The sequence below is a fragment of the Monodelphis domestica genome, chromosome 5, assembly GCF_027887165.1.
Source record: "Monodelphis domestica isolate mMonDom1 chromosome 5, mMonDom1.pri, whole genome shotgun sequence".
NCBI classification, from domain to species: Eukaryota; Metazoa; Chordata; class Mammalia; order Didelphimorphia; family Didelphidae; genus Monodelphis; species Monodelphis domestica.
This window is the reverse complement of record NC_077231.1, coordinates 152,245,675-152,265,520: the sequence shown is the minus strand read 5'-3', so window position 1 is coordinate 152,265,520 and position 19,846 is coordinate 152,245,675. Positions and strand designations below refer to the sequence as shown.

The 19,846-nt window shown below is 36.5% G+C and overlaps 1 protein-coding gene and 1 long non-coding RNA gene across 3 annotated transcripts in view; one reads left to right on the top strand and one right to left on the bottom strand.

The window, feature by feature from the left end:
• The window catches only part of GRM3 (glutamate metabotropic receptor 3), a 305,775-nt gene that overhangs the window by 168,652 nt on the left and 117,277 nt on the right, over positions 1-19,846 (top strand). Inside the window, exon 2 of the mRNA XM_001364106.4 lies at positions 4,241-4,852. Within this exon, the coding sequence (XP_001364143.1) occupies positions 4,385-4,852 (468 nt within the window). The 5' untranslated portion in view covers positions 4,241-4,384. The remainder of the gene's footprint in view (positions 1-4,240; positions 4,853-19,846) is intronic.
• LOC103093907 (uncharacterized) overlaps positions 1-19,846 on the bottom strand; it is a 44,799-nt gene that overhangs the window by 13,676 nt on the left and 11,277 nt on the right. For both annotated transcript variants that reach the window (XR_001624912.2, XR_472837.3), the window contains exon 2: positions 17,478-17,570. This is a non-coding gene — a long non-coding RNA (uncharacterized LOC103093907). The remainder of the gene's footprint in view (positions 1-17,477; positions 17,571-19,846) is intronic.

Sequence of the window (19,846 nt, the reverse complement as noted above, 5' to 3'; positions counted from 1 at the left end):
AAATAAAAGTCAGACACATCAAATGGCAGCTTGTCATTCTTTTCCATTTCCAAATATCTAGGAAAAGTCAAAAGTGCAAGAAAAATCCACACTTCTATATGAAGAGCATAAGAATGTTCTCAGCATACACATTCCAGGGGTTAGAGTAGCAATGAACCTTAGAGATTTCATCAATGCATCAATTAATAAAACATTGGTGAGCAGTGTTGCCTATGCTGAAGGCTACACATGCTTGTTTACAGATGACACACCACTTATCATCTGTGAATAGAAAACTTTGACTGCTGAGCTACTGGACTGTAATTCTCAGGCTGCATATGAATGTGGAGAGAGAAGAACCTGTTTATCTGGGCAAGTTGCTGTTTGCTGATTTATAATGAAAAGATCCTGGAAAAAAAAAAAGTAGTTGGTGCCCTTTCCCACAATCCGATAAGCTGTTACACAGAGATAAACGGTTGCATTGAATTAAGCATGTTTGCCTATTTTTCAGTGTCAAATTTTAATTTTCTACTCCTTCAATTTCTTAGCATTGGGTTTTAAATAATGCTAAGTGTTTCTAAATTATGCAGTGCCCAACAGTCTTAATCATAATATATTCTGCTTTAAGCAGCAGGTAAATAACAAACATTAAGGCAGTGTACTTAAACATTACTCTAATTGATTTTGGAGTTGCAGTTTTCAATAACTACATTGTTACTTTAAAGAGACTGTCAGATAGCTTAAAGGTCAGGTAGTTGGCATGATGTTGTCAATCCAGAGGGGTATATTCTAAGAACCACACATTCAGTCTTCAAAGACATCTATTCCATATATCATTTGGAAGCAATCTGCTCTGGAACTGGTATTTAATTTCCATTTAAAGGAAGAATACTAAACACTTTTATAATATATAAAGTTGTCAGAAGAACACTCATTGGAGAGAAGAAAAAAATCTAATTTCAAACAATTTTGTAGGAAATCAAATGGCTGATTCACCTTCTCTATAAAGGTTATTTTGCCAATATCTCTTCTAAGAAAGTCAATGTGTTCTTTTACCCCCATCTCTACTTGGTGAAATACTACTCATCCTTCAAAGTCTGGTTCATATGATGCCTCTTCCTTGAAGTTTATCCAAATGATATGTAATCTCTATTTCCTCTCTGAAGTCATTTGTGTATATCATATTCTAATTTATGTTGTATTCATATGAGCACATATGAATTGTAAGGATAACAACTTAAGGAAAAGATATTATTTATTTTTTGTATTTCCTACAGCCTTTAGCACAATGTTGTATACACAGCAGGTATTTAATAACTGATGATTGAATGAATGACAATATAGGCGAGATGATCAAGTCTTCTTTCCACACACATACAAACACACATAGACACACACACATACATCTCCTAGTAGCCAGAGACATAACTAGAGCTATTTTCATATAAAGCTAACACCTAAAGCTTCCATCTTAAGTTGAGGATTCATGGCAGAAAGGAGACCAAAGATAAGGCTAGTGATTACTTGAGAGTATAAAAGATCCAGGCTCCTCCAGGAAGAGGGATTACTTTCATAGACCAAGAAAGACACATAGAGAGAAAGTATTTCAAAGTCCAAGCTCTACTAGAACAAAGATGAGGCTCTTTGAGGGAGAAGGTCTACTTCTTTGAGTTTCCTTTGTACAGAAAAAAAGGACCCATAAATAAGCCCTTAAGCATTCAGACAACAAAAAGTCAGGCTTCTCGGGGAATTGGTTGCTCTTAACCAGAGGTATCAGCCAAGGAGATAAGTATTGGAAGCTAAAGTATTCTCTTAGCTCAAGGTCAATTTGGGGACAAAATGAGGTACTCACAAATCATTGAACATTAAACAAAGGAACTTTACTTTGCCCTAACAGAGCAAGGACATACAACAAGGATGTAGGGTCATATAGTTTTAGTTCTGGTAGACAGGACCTCCTATTCCTCAATATAGAAACATCTCTGATCACCAGGTCTTCAAGGAATGGTGACTTTAGGTATTGAACACGTCTGAGAGACACAGACTACAACTTTTGAAGCCCCCAGGTAATCAGGGAAGCCAGGACCAATAAGTCCCAGAGTTAACCTTATCATCTTTTTAGGGTAAAGCCTCCTTTCTATGTTGTGAGTGGGGAGAAATAAAGTGTCTCAGGAAAACACTTGTCTTATCTTAAGATTACTTCACTTCCTCTGGAATTTAGGAAGGAAAATAGTTTCTTTTAACCTGGCTGTCACTTTCTGCCATTTATGTCCTGAAGGAAGTTTTATGAGAAAAAGAAGGCCTTCCTTCCATACTTCTCCACTGACTTGTGACCTTATCCTAGCATTCTCAACTTCAGAGGGAAGCTAAGGCATTAGATATAGAAACTTATGGGTTGATAAGAGGAGAAAATGTTTATTTAGATGCCCAAGTCAATACCCTGGACATCCCATCCTAGTTACATCTCTCCAGCTATCTACCAACTTTTAATTAAGGATAGCCTGGGGACATGGTCTCCAGATGATGTCCCAGAATCAGAAATTTTGCCTTAATCTCATTCTACTAGAGCTAAGGGACCCCATGACTCCTATGGCCCAAGAGCCCAAATACACATACCTTCCAACTTACCATGAATGGTTCTGGCCAAAAATTAAGATGAGTTTAATTTAAGGAAAGATTCTAGGTCATGGTGGAGGTTGAATAAGGTTGAACCTCTAGTTTTTCCATAGTTACCCCCAAACTAACTTTGAACATCTCTTAAGCAAGTAAAAATGCAAAACTCTAGTCCACACATGCTGAAATCATCTCCCATAGCTCTACCTATTTGCATTTCCATCTTCCTACAAAACACTGGGGTACTAGTTTGGGGGTCATTAGCCAAGCAATGGAATGAAACTAACAAAAGTATGCTTCATTTCTCTACATGAATTCATATGTGCCCTGCTGAGAAACACATAGAAAGCATCTCTCTCTTCAAACCTAGCACCTTATAAGCACCCCTTATGGTCCTCCTCATAAGCCATATTTTGTAAAAGGCAAAAAATAGATTTATTCATTTACCCATATGGGATTAAACTAGATTTCTCTAAGATATACACCCAGGTTTTTATAACCACACTTTCCTCATTCACATGTTGGCTTCTTTTTTTTTTAAATACAGATCAGAATATGAAGACAGCCTCCTACTAATTAACAATTCTTTTTTATTAGACACATAAGGCAATTAATTTTTAAGAGTGACTTATTCTTCTTTATCATTAGAGATAATGATTAAAACATCTTTTCCATTCCATAGCAGTTTTGCTTCAAAGGGAAGAGATACAGCGAGATCAAAGGGAAGCCAGAAATGAATATGAACCCCTGCCCCACTCAGAAAAGGAGAATTATAGCACCAACTTTAAAAAATACATATCAGTCTGGCTAATGCTCTGAAGCAGAATTCCCAAAGGGATCTGAAGTTAGCACTAAACATTTCACAGCATCTGCTGACATCATTGCTAATGTTTGTACCACCCAAAAAATAAACAAAATAAAACCCAGTTTACTTATGCATCTCAGAAACATAATCCATGGCCAACTTCATGTGACAGGAAAGAAAAAAAAGCAAAAGGGAGAAAGCTTATTTATTTGAAGGGCATTGCAAACAACAGAAGGGGGAGATGTTAAAAATGTAGAATTATTTATGTTCCTTCCCACAAGGGTCCTTTCAAAGAAGTGAATGTTGAGGTTTCTTATGCATCTTCAATGTGCATTTATTAAAGCAGGCATATCTGTTTAGTGATTGAAAAGTCATCCATAATAACAATGGCACATCCTTTGCAATAGCCCATTATTCAATCGGTTTGTGACTGGTGGCAAAGAGCCCATTTTTACACATTTGCTAACACCAGTAGTACAATGGCGACTTTCAGCATATGGACGGATTCATTGAAGGGGATGGTTAATAAAGATTCATAACTGAAGAGGCCAACTAGTTGTCTTCTGCCCATTAAGTATTCTGTCAGTCATTTCCATTCACCTAAATCACCCAGTCCCTTTAACAGCAGGCTCTGATTTGCAGCAAGTGTTCCCCTCTGGCTGTTAAAGGTAGTCCAGCATCTCAGAGGATAAAACAAAGAGCCCAGGGGAACAAAATTACTACACCACCAATGCCCACAAATGAATCTATGCTCTCCTCCCAAAAATACTGATGAGAGCAGAGGACTGCAACTTTTGCTGTTTCCTTTACTGATTTTTGTTTATTCTTTTTTCATCTCTTTAGGAATTTGGTGACAGTCTTCAGCAATCTGTTCTTCCCTTGTTCCAAGAACGGGCCAAAGGCCCAATATAGAAATGAAGCAAAAGGACTAACAGGCACATCTTGCTCTTTCCATCGATGTCTCCTTGAGGTATAGAAATAGGATCAATGAAGATGTTGACGAGGCTCCTGGTGCTTACCCTAGCGTTGTTTTCCAAAGGATTCTTACTTTCTTTAGGGGACCATAACTTTTTGAGGAGGGAAATAAAGATAGAAGGAGACCTTGTTTTAGGAGGCCTATTCCCTATAAATGAAAAAGGCACTGGAATAGAAGAATGTGGACGTATCAATGAGGATCGAGGTATACAACGCCTGGAGGCCATGTTATTTGCCATTGATGAAATCAACAGAGACAATTACTTACTTCCAGGAGTAAAGCTAGGTGTTCACATTTTGGACACCTGTTCAAGAGATACCTATGCTTTAGAGCAATCACTGGAATTTGTCAGGGCATCTTTGACTAAAGTGGATGAAGCAGAATATATGTGCCCTGATGGATCTTATGCCATACAAGAAAACATCCCATTACTCATTGCAGGGGTCATAGGTGGCTCTTACAGTAGTGTGTCAATACAGGTAAGATTTTCTAAAGACCTGTCTAAAACTCTGAACAACTCATCTTGAAAGTCTTATAAAAGAGAAAGAGAGAAGAACTGTTAATTTAATTGGTAGATACTAATAACATACATGCTCATCTCTAGCCAATGTCTGGTATTTTGTGTAAATACTAAGAGATATATTTCTCAATTATGAATGAAATCTTTCAGGAGTCATAATAATGGTCAATTCTTATTTTTTGTTACCTTATTTTATATCATTCTTTGCTTTTAGATAAATAGCAAATTAGTTCTCAGACTCAGCCATAAAGTCATGAAAAATATATGTGGAAAGGCAATATAATTAGTAGGCAGAACAGAATGGTTTGGCACTTACCTGATAAGAGATTTTAAAAAGCTGATAATCAGCCCTCCTGCTTTTATGAATAGTCAGTAGAGAAGAAAAATATATTCCTCAAACTCTCACAATGTCCATTTATAGAATTATAGAATTTATAACTAGAAGAGATTCTGGACAATTATCTACTTTTTCACCACCTCAGTTTTATAAATAGACTGAAGGTTTAGGAGAAGGGATTTGCTTAAGGTCACACAGCTAACTAGTACCAAAGGTCAAATGGGAAACCAAGTCTCCTGAGTCTTAATCCAGGGATCATCATTCCATCAATAAGTTCATCATTAGGGATTTCCTTAATACCCATCAACTTTTAAAAGCAAAGTGAAAATGTTGTCTAGTTTGGCAATGTTTTTTTAATTGAATTAACAGTGAGATGCTCACATTCTAGATATGTAAGGTCTCCATGTGCTAGACTTATCCCATATGATGTCAACCTCTCAAATCAACTATCATTCACAGCCAGGTATACTATTATGAGAAATTGTGGGATAGATGAATCCTTGGATTCTAGTCTTGGTACTTATATTTGTTCACTGGGCAACTCTCTGACATCTCTCTGAGCTTCCATTTCCCTCCATTTCCTTCCATTTCCTTATCTTCTGTAGAAGAAAGAGCCCTAGATCTAAAGTCAGAGATTATGAGATCAAATTCTGCTTCTGGGGCTAACCATGAATATGACCTTAAGTGTGTAAGCCACTTAACCACTTGGTGCCTCAGTTCCTTCACCTATAAAATGAAAGAGGAGATGAGATGATTTTTTAGGTTCCTTCTAGTTCTAAAACTATAATCCTTATGCTTAAACTTAAACTACCTATCTCAAAGAGGAGTGAAGAAAGCATTTCATATTTCTCACATAAATGTCAATAATGATGATTTCCTTCATGGAGAGGTGGGGAGGAAGAGTCTTGTTCTACACAACATAGAACAGCTTCTGATTTTCTTTTCCTTCTCAAAATGCACACACAGTAGGAGTAATTAGGATAATTGGCTTTTGATAAACACTCATTACCTTCATTAGGTAGGGAGAAAACACCATACATCATACAGATCAGCATGATCCTTATAGCTGTATTTCTAAACTTAGATAACACTGAAAATTGAATGTTTGGGTGGGAGATCAAACCTAATTTGGCTGTGATACACTTCAAAGATACTTTCACCAGCAGATTTATGGTTTTTTAATAGATGTAGGATAAAACCCCACCCCTTTGATTAGATGTGAGAGAAGATTTTTCACTTCATTCCATATCATTGGTGTTCTGCTATGCAAATGTGGCTTGGGTAACTCTCAATGGAATTTTAAGCAAGATGTGTAAATAACTGCTTATTCAAAATGAGTGTCATTATGCAAAAAGGCTGTATGGGATAATAAGCAGAGAGCTAAGCCAGTCAGGAAGACCTGGGTTCAGTTCCTGCCTCTGAAAGATAAAGAGCTTTTTGGCCCCAATTAAATTATTTAATTCCTCAAACTCCCAAGCAATTCTAAACTATAAATTGTCAAAAAGCTGTTGAGAAAATTGCTCACTGTGAGCCCCCTCTACTCATGAAATCATAAGTCCTATCCAGAAAAAGAAGAAAGCTGTATCAGTCTGATGCAAAAAGAAGGGCAATTTCATACTTTCAGCTGCCTGTTGACCTTGAGGGTCAGACTGCTCTTAACCAACTGTCTGTGATCTCATTGTTTTTTTTAATTTTTGATAATTATTTCAATATAATTTACTTCCTTGTCAATACTTTGTAGTTTATTGTATGCACTTTAAAACATAATTCTGAGAAAGGGTTCATAGGCTTTGCCAGACTGGAAGCGTAGAGTTGGGGGAGAGGGGAGAAAGAGAAAGCACAGCATAAAAAAGGGTTATGAATCCTTGGTCTGATATTTGGTTTCGATTGGGTTCTTTTTTTTGAAAGGAGGGTATCTGATTTTGTTTTTGTGTCCGTTTTTTTGCTCTGTGGAATGCTAAGTTTCTTTGACTTGTGGACTACAAGGTGCTAAAACGGAAGAGGAGGAGAATAACTGTTTATCCTGCATTTTCCCCTCCACACTAGGAAGGAGCAAGGGGAAGAATCTTCACAGACTGCCTGTTAAGGCCATTTTAGAGACTTTCTCCTCTAGTCCCTCTTCTTCCTCTTTTCTTCTATTCCAGTCTCCATTTTCCCAAAAGTGTGAAAGAGGTAAACCCCAGGGCCCCAATGCTCTTGGAACACAACAAGAACAGGGTTTGTCCTTGACTGGTGAAACAGAAAGGAAGAAACTTTTAAAGGCACCACTTTGATTTAGTAGAGATTTCCTGATAAAAAGATGGAAGTTGGGAATCTCAGCCTAGAACTGAGTCACTATCTCCTCTGCCATTCCAAGGAAGGGAGGTAGTAGAGTAATTAAAATGCTGGTCCTCACCTCAACAAAGAAACTGTCCTGGCTCCCATTTCTATATAACCTTGACTATTCTCACAATCATTATTGGTAAATGATCTGATTAAGTAATGCAACTATTAAAATGCTAACAGGTAACAGTTTAAGGCATCTATTATATTATTATATAAGGCATTTGTGTTTTAATCAAAAATTTTCTTAGATCAAAAAAGCCCTTGAACCCCAAACAAATGAATCTCTATTGGTAGTATTTAAGGTACTGTGACACAAAAGCAGAAGAGATACAACTGAGAGACACCTTCCAGAAATTGTTCATATTCTCACTACAAAGGGGATTGTTTACTCTGTCTACTGAATTTAGGATTATGTACTGGGATATCCCCTCTACCCTCCCATTACTGGTATGCTCTCCATCCTCACCTCTGTTTCATAGAATCCCTAGAGATACTGTTGAATGGCCAAGCGTGATATTCTGTTAAGAAGAGCAACCTGTGAAGAAACTGGGTATTTGGAGATCAACTCATTCTTCCCAATACACAACCAAGGGAAGGCAACAATTTTTCTCAACCTTGTAGCTTGCAAAGGAAAAACCAGAAACCTTTCTGAAAAGAATATGACCCTAATGTAACACTTATATGGCATGAACATGATGATAGTCAAAACAAATTATGAAGGACAAGCCAAGAAACCAGGAGAATTAAAGGAAACTAGTGTTCTCTGGAGTATGGAAGCTAGTGCTTCCCTCCCAAATTATCTCCTATTTGTTTTGTATATGTATAGATACACATATATTAGATATTTACCATTTACACATATATTTAGAAAGTCAGCATAATGTAGTCAATAGAAAGTTGTCCTCAGAATCAGGAAGCTCTAGGTTCCAATCCTACCTCTTGCACATGCTGGCTATATGACCTTGGATCAACTACTAATATTCTTTTTTTTTTTACCTTCTGTCTTAAAAGTTCCAAGGCAGAAGAATGGTAAGAGCTAGGCAATTGACATTAAGTGACTTGCCCAGGGTCACATAGCTAGAAAGGGTCTGAGACCAGATTTGAATGCAGGAACTTCTATTTCAAGGTCTGGTTCTCTATCCACTGAGCCATCTAACTGCCTCTATATTTTCATATTCTAAGCAACTCTTAGGTATAATAATTGTGGAGAAGGCTTTAACCTCCACTGACAGAGAACTTCCTGGCATAGAGAGTTTCCTATATTGATGAAATCACAGGTCTTACCAAAAATATTTTACATAGAAAGATAGCTGGATGAATAGATAGATAGATAGATAGACAGACAGACAGACAGACAGACAGACAGACAGAGTCCATATTATCTGACTAGGCTAAATGTAAGCTCCATAAGGGCAGGGATGCTTTCATTTTAGTCTTTGTATTCCCAGCAACTAAAACAGAAGAGTAGGTATTAGGCATTAGGTATACTTGTTATTGGGCTGATTGATTGGTCCTGATTATGCACTACCTCAGAAATATGAGACAGTAGCCTTTTCAATCCATCCTGCATTAATATCCTCTTGATGACTCCTGTTGACTTTCTGAGTCTCAGCTGAGAAATGACTTTGCCTTAAAATGAGGGGGTAGGAGGAAGATGCAGGGCAGGGGTGAAACTGTAGTGGAAATATAATAGCAATCATTGATCACATCATTTTTTAAAAATTCTACCCTTCTAATGGCAATACATGACCCCAAATCTGACCGTCTTTTCAGACAGAAAACCATCTATATAAAGCACTTAGATGGTAAGAAAACACTTAAGCATCTTTGCTTTTGTGGTCAGGTCATTGTATTTATAATCTCCTTCATCTGGCCTGGGTTGCTTTATCAGCCCAGTTGCTTCAGGGGGCTCTTTCTTTCCAGCTTCCTCTTCTTTCATTATCCTCCCACCAGAGTAAAAGAATTCTCCAGGAAGTCAGCAAAGAAGATGTCCCCTGCTGAGTTGGTTCATACAATAGGCAGTTTTTACAGATAGTGAAAACTGCATGAGACAGTGGAATTCTTAATGATTTGCTGGGTTAAGCTGTATCACCATTGATGAAAAACAGGGTAATTATTTTCCCCATGCTCTTATTAAATAAGACAAACCACTCAGCAGCATGTTAGCTATTCTCTCTTCTCTTCTCTTTATCTTTTAACATACTGGATTTTAATGTAACATTCGATGAAAGTAACTCTCAAATCCCTGTTTTAGCAAAAAATATACATGGTATCTATTCACCTCATTTATTAATAAGCTTCTTTTTAAAGGACTTTAAAATGTGTGTCCTGTTTTACTCCATGTTTCTGCAATCTCATATACTTCAGGGGAAATGGTATGCATTTCACAAAAGAAAAAAATTAATCCCCTCGCCTGTTAATCAAGCAATTTTCTATTCAGTAATAAATTTGAGAGAGCTTATCATAAACAATTAGGATTCCATGAGTTAAATATTTACAGTTGTCTACCCATAAAATCTCTTTAAATATTCTACATGGCCAAGGAAAGCATTTTCTCTTCAGGATCCTCTACCTAGCAAAAATGTACTTTAGAATCATGGATTATGACCTGCCCAAAGAATTACTCTATACATAGTCTCCCAGTAATTTTGGAAATGTTTGAGAAATGACATGAAACAAAATGAGAAATAGGCTTTCAACCACAATTTTTCTTTTCCACTCAAATAAACATGTCTAAAGTGGTTATTGCCATACATTAATGAAGTACTAGTACTATAAAATAATGAAGGAAATGGCAAACCACTCCAATATCTTTGCCAAGAAAATCTCAAATGGGGTCAGATATGGAGACCCCTAGGGGGCTTAGTAGATAGAGCTTTGGGTCTGGCATCAAGAAGACTTGAGTTAAAATCCAGCCTCAGATTCTTATTAGCTTTATGACTCTGAGCAAGTCATATAGATTTTATATTCTTCACTTTCCTCATCTGTTTTGACAGAGGCTGGCACTAGAGAAAAAGTGCCTAGCTGAAGAGTATGTGAAATTGATCACCTCAATAGGGGAGGGGCCCCAGGAGTGGAATCTGGAGGAGGAGGAGACTCTGGCTTAGAGAACATTGAGGGTCTCTGGTCTTGAGAAGTGAAGAGAGAAGTTGGGAAAAAGACTTTCTCCTGAGGGTTTCCCATTTTTCCTTCTGGTGACTGGAAATCTTTCCTCCCAACACTTCCCAGTTGAAGGGACTTTCTGAAGAGAAACCTGAGAAGACTTTACCTCAGCTCCTGTTGCCCAAGGGTGAGTCAACCTGATTTTCTCTCAGGAGCTCAAGCTGCCAAGGCTTGAGTCCCCCCCCCCAAAAAAAAGAAACTCAAGGAGAAAGGCAAAAGGGGAAAAGGTTTAGAGAGAGGAACCCCCTTTCCCCACTTTCCTTTCCCCATTCTTCCCTGCCCATTATTCCTTTTGTATTACCTGATTGAGTTAACATTAAAAGTTATCTGTTCCCCAAGCTGAGTGTGAGTGAATGGATCAAGGGGAGACCTTTCCATCTCAAGTAGTGGAGGGAGGACTAGAGGGACAAGAGCAAATTGGGGAGAGCAGCTTTAGCTAAGGAGGAAAGGATGAAGGGTGAAATTCTTCTAACCCCCTCCTCTCTCTGAGCCAACCTGTTACATCTGCTATCTCCCCTGAACCCCACTTTGAGAAGGGGGTTCTGCTCTCTTTCCCCCTCACCATACCGAAAGTCCAAGCTTCCCACTGGGTAGAAAATTTCCTCTCTTTTATTTTTGTTTAATACACTGTAAAATAGAGATAATAGCAACATCTACCTCCTAGAATTGTTGTAAGGACAGTATTTAGCATAATGCTTTAAGGTTTTCAGAATGCTTTACAATTATTATCTCATTTTTTAAACAACAACCCTAGAAGTAAATGCTCTTATTATTTCCATTGTATAGATAAGAAAACTGAGAAACATACTAAGTAACATGTCTACGATCATGTAGCTAATAAATATCTGAGGCCGAATTTGAACTCAGTTCTTCAAGACTCCAGGTCTAGCTCTCTATCATTGCACTACCTTGCTGCTTCTTAAAAGCTCATTCTTAAAGCACTATATACACACTAGTTATTATTATTATAAGCTTGATTAGTCAATTAACAAGTTCCTATTATGTGACAAAGATTAATAAATATATTAAATGAAAAAAGAATGAATGGATCAAGTTACTCATTAATTACTATAACACTATATGGTAGCTTGTAAATAGCAATTAGTCAGGATCCTGAATATAAAACTCTCGTCTGATTCAAGTAGTAAGTCAGCAAACTTTGAGTGCTCATGTACTCAGGACAAAGCACTATCCTAGGTTCAGAGAGAGAGACATACCAAGGGAGATAGGGACTGTGAAAGATGGTGGTGGAGAGGAAATGTAGGCCAGGCATGAGAAACAGTTTACCGAAGTGCATAAAGGTGAAAGATGGAATGTCAGGTTTAGGGAATAACTAGTAAGCAGTTAGGTTTGGCTGAAATAAATAGTGTGTGAAGGGGAATAATAAACAATAAGGTTGTGAAGAGCCTTAAATGCCCCACTGAGAAGCTTATATCATAGTGATGTTATTTTTTTTAAATCATCTTCATTCCAAAGAGTTCAGGGCACTCCTATAACATTTATTCCTTCAGCACCTTTAAGAAATACAAAGAAAAAGTTTGCTCTCCATTTTACAAATGTAATAACTCAAGTACAGAAAAGCCAGATCATATCCCTATGCCTCAGTTTACTCAATTACATAATTTAAAGATTAGCACTGTATGATCTCTAAGGTCACTTCTAATTCCAATGTTCTGTGCTCCATGATATACTCAAGTTTCTACAACCAGTGATATGTCACTATGGTATCCAAGTCATAAGGCTAGAGTTTTCTTTAGTACATAATACTATCAACCCCATTAAAAAAAAGATCCTATGAATTATTTGACAATATATTTCTTTCCTAAAGTGAACCATTATATAATTCAATTCTCAATATTTTTATTATGAAAGTAGACACATTAAACAAAAACAAAAAATATATATTATAAAATATGGTTCAGGATCAAGATATAAACATCAAAGACTTGTAGAACACCAAGATCTTATTCCTATATACTATGAGTACTTTTGTAACATTGGGGTCTGAAAATTACTAGAAATCTGGTTCTGCCATCTCTTGTTATTTTTACCCTGTTAGTACAATCTGATTTTGGTAATGAATTCTGCAAATCATAATCTGAACTCCTAGCAGAGTAACCTTCTCTCCTTACAAACCATGAAACAATAAATCTAATGACCAGAGCATTTAATGAAAGCAGATGGCATCTACCCAACTTCAGAATAATATTAATAGTTAGGACTGTAAGTAATGTAAATAACAAGGGGGAATCAATAGCAGTGTCATTCTATACTCCATACCCAAATAAATAAAACCTTTCCAGGTTCTAGGGAAAGTGTAGTTCAATTATCATTTAATTCCTAGTAATTCCCCAGCAAAGCACTAGAGGCAAAGAATCACTTCAGAACTCATACCCAGTAGTAGAAGCTTAAATATCAATACCATATGTCCCCTAGAGTTCTGTGAAAGCCTCTCAGCTTGGCTGTGGAGTCCCCAGGACACCGTCTTCAGAGATATAATGCCTGCATAGTTCTACAAGTTCCCTCTTTGGTCTCCTAGTCCAGCTACAACCTGCATATTACCTCCCAGAATTTTCATACCCAAAGTCCTGACTTTTCTGCTTCTTTTCCTCCCATCACTTTTCCCCAAGGCTTCCTTTTGCTTCCTCTTCTAATTGTTTGCCACATATCCATAGTCACTGCATCTAGCCACAAAGCTCCAAGGGAGTTTTGCCTCCTGGAATTTTCTTCAATGAACAGCATCAAACTTACATCACCGTTGTAGGTGATTGAAGTCATGCTAGAGAACTATTAGAGTATAAGTTCTTAAACTCTCTGTGTATCATGGACCCTTTCAGTGACCTAAAAATGATGATTCTGAATAATATTTTATATTATATACATATATGTATTATATACTTATTATATAATAATAATCTTACATAAGAATCATATTGAAGTATATAAATTAAAACATTATTACCAAACAATTCTATTGAAATAGTTGTTAAGCAAATTTAAGCTCATAGACCCCAGGTTCAGCACCCCCACATAAAGGACAAGTATCTTACTCAAAGTCATACAGTTAAATAGTGGCAGAGTTGGGATTTGAAACCAGGTCCTAGGACTATAAGTTCAGGTCTCCCTGTTTAGAGCACTTTCTACTTTTCTATCAAAATGGTCAAAGGGAAAAGTGGTGAGAACCAGAAAACACCATAAAAAATGAAGTTGATGATATCTTAATAAATAGGAAATAAATTTTATAGAATTAATAATTAGTATTCAGTTAAATAATTAGCTAATTAGAGCAAAAGGCAAGAGTAACTACCAAATTAAAAAAGGAATAAAAATGGCAAGGGACCTCATCTAATTATTATAACTACAATATACCCTATTTAAATAAGCTGTCAGCTTCCAAAAATGAAGGAAATTGACAAAAATCAATGACATTAGATATCACTATTTCTTTAAAAATTTCATTTATAAATAAGTCATTAGGACAGTCAAAAGATCCCATAAGTCTCTTCAACCAGCAAACATTTAATCTCTCTTCCAAGCTGAGAGGGATAAAAACTGATGGCAATACCCATTTGCAATACAAGTCCATTAGCAAAACATTATAAAAAAGTAGAGAAGACTGTGAGTACTATCACCTCTCAAAAGAGCAAAAAGCAATTGAAGGGAAAATAAGATAATGGAGAGTCTAGCAAGAGTTCAAGCTAAGTCACATCCCCCTGAGAGCATTTGCAGATGGAACCATGAGGAAAATTAGAAACATATATGAAATGGAAGAAATCCGTTGACATGATATAGTGATCTCTTATTTATAAATGATGATAATGGAAGTACCACATTTAGATTCTACCACCTCTGGCCCCAATATGCCATGTGAGGCATAAATACTATAGCATTTAAGAAAGTAAAGTTAAGAGAAGTGGTTGGAACTGACCAAATATGTTCTGCAAAAATTGTGCTGGAGGCAACACAATTTGGAACATTCTCAGGAATTGATTTTTAAGATCTCAAAGGAAGGCCCCCAAAGGGTGGAAATAATCATGAATGTAACTTCTGCTTTTTTAAAAAAGAGATTAAGAAGGTGTTAGCAAGCACGGGACCATTATGTCTGTTATTTATCTCCATATAATGTTTATGAGAGTAATCTATGCACACATGGCAGAGATGCTTAATGAAAATATGAGGTAATAGGAAAAACTTTGAATATGATTTTCTATAGAAGACAATAACTTTTCTACAGTTATATGATTTACCACCTGATAGATGTACATTTATATTCTATTACTATTAACACCTTGTATTTTAATTATTAATTTTCAAATAACATGAATCAATGAGACAAAATGCATTTTCAAGATTTCTCCTATGTATATCTGAAAAAAGTTCAAGATTCTAAAGCAAAAGATGAACTTATTCAACAGTTCCTGAAACCTGACAATAAATGACATGTGAACTGAGACATAGGTTCAGCTAAGGTGTTTGTTTACTAGTGTCATAGAAGGAGTCATGACATAAGTTTTTCACATAGTCCCCAACAAAAGGATTCATTATTAATGGCAAGGTTTTTCATATGCTATTCTTTGCAGGTGGCATTTTGTAATTGGCTTGACTGTCCACAATAGAAAAAAAGTAGTTGAAAAATTATTGTTTTCCAGCCTATAAAATGCCAGTGGACAGTCCATCTAATTTGTCTGTAATCATCAATATCCATAGTTCTCCTCATTTTTTCTATTTATCTGACTTCCCACCTGTCTACCTGTCTATCTCTCTATCTCTCTTTGGATATATATGTGTTGTGTGTGTATAGATCCATTCAAGAGTGTAGATACATAAATGTACAAACATACACTCATATTATGGCATAGTGGACAGAGAACTGAGCTCAGGATAAGAAAGACCTGTAATAGATACTATTTTGAGGGTGTATATTTGATTATATATTAGATGACTAATGGATCAAGTTTTTATCTACCCTCCTCCCTATTCCTCCCTCTTCAGAAGCCTTTCAGCCTCCCTTTTCCCATTTCTTCTGTGAACTATGAGATTTCAGAGGAAATACTCTTTCCTCTTCTTTTCTCAAGTAAGGGTTTATTTGGGGAAGAGAGGACAAGGGTAGAGGATAAGGTAAAAGAGGTAGGATCCCCCTATTCTCTACAGAGAATGTTGGTTTGGAGGATATTGAGGGAAATGCAATCAGTCACAATTGTGAAACAGAGTCAGTCAGAGAGATATGAGGACAACTGTCTTTCTTCTTCTTTCACCTCAGCCAGCTAGCAAAAGCCTCAGCCTCAGTCACCACCATCAGCCAAAACCAAAAGCCAAAAGCCCCCTTCAGCCCAATCCAGCCATTGACTTGGCTCCAACTGTTTTTCCCAGTAACATTTCAAAATGGAATTTTCATTTGACCAACAGATGATCCATCTCTGTCTTGCATGCCTTGTAAATTTTCTCTTCCACAGACCTGAGTTTAAGTACTTCTTCTAATGCATCTTGGCTAGGTGAATCTTAGCAAGTCACATAACCTCTTGATCCCCAAACAGCTAAGACTATACAGTGTAGAACAAATGCTGTATTAGTAAAAGAGGAAACACATATGCACATATGGTATATATTTTTGGTTTTGTTTTTCAATATATACACTCAATGTAGATAGGGTACCAGATGGAGCCAGGAAGCTCTATATTCAAGTCCCTTCTGATACATAATCCTGGGCAAACACAAATTCAACCTCCTAGAACCTCCACGTAACCCTCTAAGACAAACCCTACGGGGAATTTATGGGAAGTCATGGATAAGAATCACATAAGATGAGAGAACATAGAAGAAAGGGTTGAAATCAATATAGGACATAATCATTTTGATAAAATTGTGGATTCATCCAAATATCAAAGTATTTTTTCATTATGTTTTTCCCCAACTGTCTTCTTTAAAAAAAAAAAAACCAAAACAAAACCTAACCTTCTGTCTTAGAATCAATACTAATCAGTTCTAAGACCAAAGAGCTATAAGGTCTAGGCAATTGGGGTTAAGCAATTTGCCCAGGGTCACACAGCTAGGAAGTGTCTGGTGTTAGATTTGAATACAGGACATATTGTGTTTACACCTGGCTCTCAATCCACTGATACACTTCGCTGACCCCTTTCCTTGGTTTTCAATGCTAGCATGGAGTGATTGATCTATTCAACCTCACCTCCTTTGAAGTAAATGATAAAATGCACAATTATTAAATCTCTCTGGGCCCTGGATTAAGTGAAGAAAGGTCCTTTGAACTTCGATACATAATAGTTTTGTTCAGGTACCCCCATCTAGGTAAAACCTCTTTTAGGCTAAAGAGATTGAAGCAAGCTTGACATTCCAGAAGGAGAAACTGCCTAGAGAAAGAAGAAAGGCTTTGGATTCATCCTTGATCAATTCTCCTCTTTCTCCACCCCCCTTTGACAAGACTTGGTCTTCTGGAGCTTCTAAAGATCTAGAATATTTGAGACTTGCTATCTTCCTTTCATTGTATTAGCCGTAGTCACAGACAAGCTGATGGCAGTTGTTTGCATTAGGAGCCAAAGACAGATGGACAAAGGTTCACCATCCTTAAGGGGAACTTCTTGAGTATCCCACAAATGAGAGGAAAGGTCTTTTAGGAAGCAGGATCTGAGATTTATCCTTTGTCACATGTGCTTAGTTTGAGCTCACTTTTCCTTAGATTCTGTATTTACGTGTAAGAGAATATATTATAGACTTTTGAGGAAATGTTTTATATCAACTGTTGTACCTGGCTAGACATCAAAGACACCGAGATTATCCACTGTATCCCAGGCCATCACTAGTGGTCCTTACTTTCATCTTCTACTAGACTCCAATGTCTCTGAAAGAGAGAATAAAGTGATTTGGGGTAACTCTGTCTCACTTAAAATCATTTCACTTACAAATCAAGACATCACCCTGTGATGTTACTGATCCTCTTAGAAAATGAAGGATGAATAACAGCAACAATACTCATCATATGAGTTCATAGTTTGAGCTAATGCTCATACTGAGGGTCATATTATCAAATGCAAACTCCTTCCCCTTTTTTAGATATTGTGGTTTCACTTCCAGTCAGATAATTATGAAAGTATAACTTGTTTTATTTCTGCTTCAAGGTTAATTTGCTCCTGAATTCATCTCAATTCTGTCATGCCTTGATTTGGAGAACACACTGTAAATTCAAGAGGTCTTTGCCAGGTCCATTGTTCAGAGTACAAGAGAGCTTCCATCCATTATGGAATAGAAGCCACTCCATTGCTGTCAGAATTAGTGCTTTGTCTTACCCAAGCATGGTAAAGATGGGAATGGAACCCAACAGTATAGCAGCTTCTGAGAAATCACCAAGTGTTTAACACTGTAGTTACAGATTAACAGGAGAAGTAATTAAAATCCAAACCTTAATGTTTTTAGTAATAGAGTGAAATATGTTACATTACTGACATAATGTCCTCGTCAAAACTGCAATTTAATGTGTACCTTGTTGGTTTGTCTCCATCAATATGTCTATGGCTCAGTATTTTGATTGGGAAATAGCTTATACTTCGTAGTTTGTACTAATCAGCATCTATTTATTACATGCTTTAAGTAGGTTTGCTTTTTACTAAAAAAATATTAATTTAACCCAAAACATGAAATATTTCCCCACTAGTGGCCTTTGAGGATTTAAGAACAGGGTTTTACAATCCCTACCATTATACTAAAAACAAGTATTGATGCTCCAGGCGATATAGCAGTGAGACTCAGAACACTACTGTTGTGATGTCACTATTTTTGACATTACCACCTGGCATATTATGGAAATCCCTCTGCTATTAGCTACAAAGTCCAGATTCTTGCCAGATATTTGACTTTAAATGAGAGTAGGGAGAAATACAAAGAACAAAAAGGGAGGAAAAATGTTAGTGGCATCTTCTAAAATGGCATTTCAGAGAAAAAGTCTTTCTGCCCAGTGATCATGACATGTCTTCTAATTGGCATGATATTTTATGATACTTGCTGTCATGTAACAAAACTCAATTTGTAAGGCATGTTTTCCTGGGGTTGGCTTATTCCTTCTGGGCACAATAACTAAAATTTGGACAGGGATCATCATTGGATGGTAGTGCCTTCTGGAGCACATATCAGGCAATTAACCTCTCTCCAGGTGTGGCTGTCAGAGAAGTGATAAAGCACAAGATCAAGTCATTTGGATAGGCTTTGTGTAAATGTAGTGCCAGCTGGCATGTACACATTTCTAGAACTTATTTGAATTACCTTTTGGAGAAAGATTTAAAGAAATACAGTGCTTGGGTATAGATGGGTACCTTCTGTTAATTTCAACTATAATTGATCAATCAGTATTTAACCACACTATACTTTCCACTTCAATTTTAAAGAAATACTTTACCTTCCCACCTAAGGGGCTTTCAGAGACTGAAAGTCCCTTCAAACTCACCTTAGAACCAGTTTGGATATCAAATAACAAAAGGTCATGGATTCAAATCTTGTTTCTTAAACTTAGTAATTGTCCCATCACAGGAAAAATCACATAACAACTCTGAACCTCCATTTTCTTGTTTTTAAAATGAAGATAAATTGATACCCATAACCCAGAGGGTGGTTGTTCAGATTAAATAAAATAATGTATGTAAATGTACTACTATGTAAACAACCCTTTATCACAATATTTTAAAACTCATACCACTACTACTAACAATAATAATATAACTAACATTTATTTAGCATTTTAAATTTTGCAAAACATTTTATGTATGTCATCTCATTCAATCCTCACAACAACTTTGTAAGGTAGATGCTATTATTTATACCCATTTTACAGATAAATAAACTGAGTATGAGAAAAGTTTAATGACTTAACTAGGGTCAAACAGCTATTAAGAGGGATATGAACTCAAGTCTTCCTGAATCACAGTGCTACTATCCACTGTTTCACCTACCTGTCACAAAATTGCAAAGAAAATCAATTCTATTGGAATTCGGTTATCAAAATATTTTTCATGAAGTTCACCAAATTAAGAAACCCAAATTAAGAAACCCTTACAAAGGGTCTTTCTGCTTCTGTAGCAGATATAGAATCCTCTCTTTGTGGAATACTGTTCATTTTTCACTGAAGAG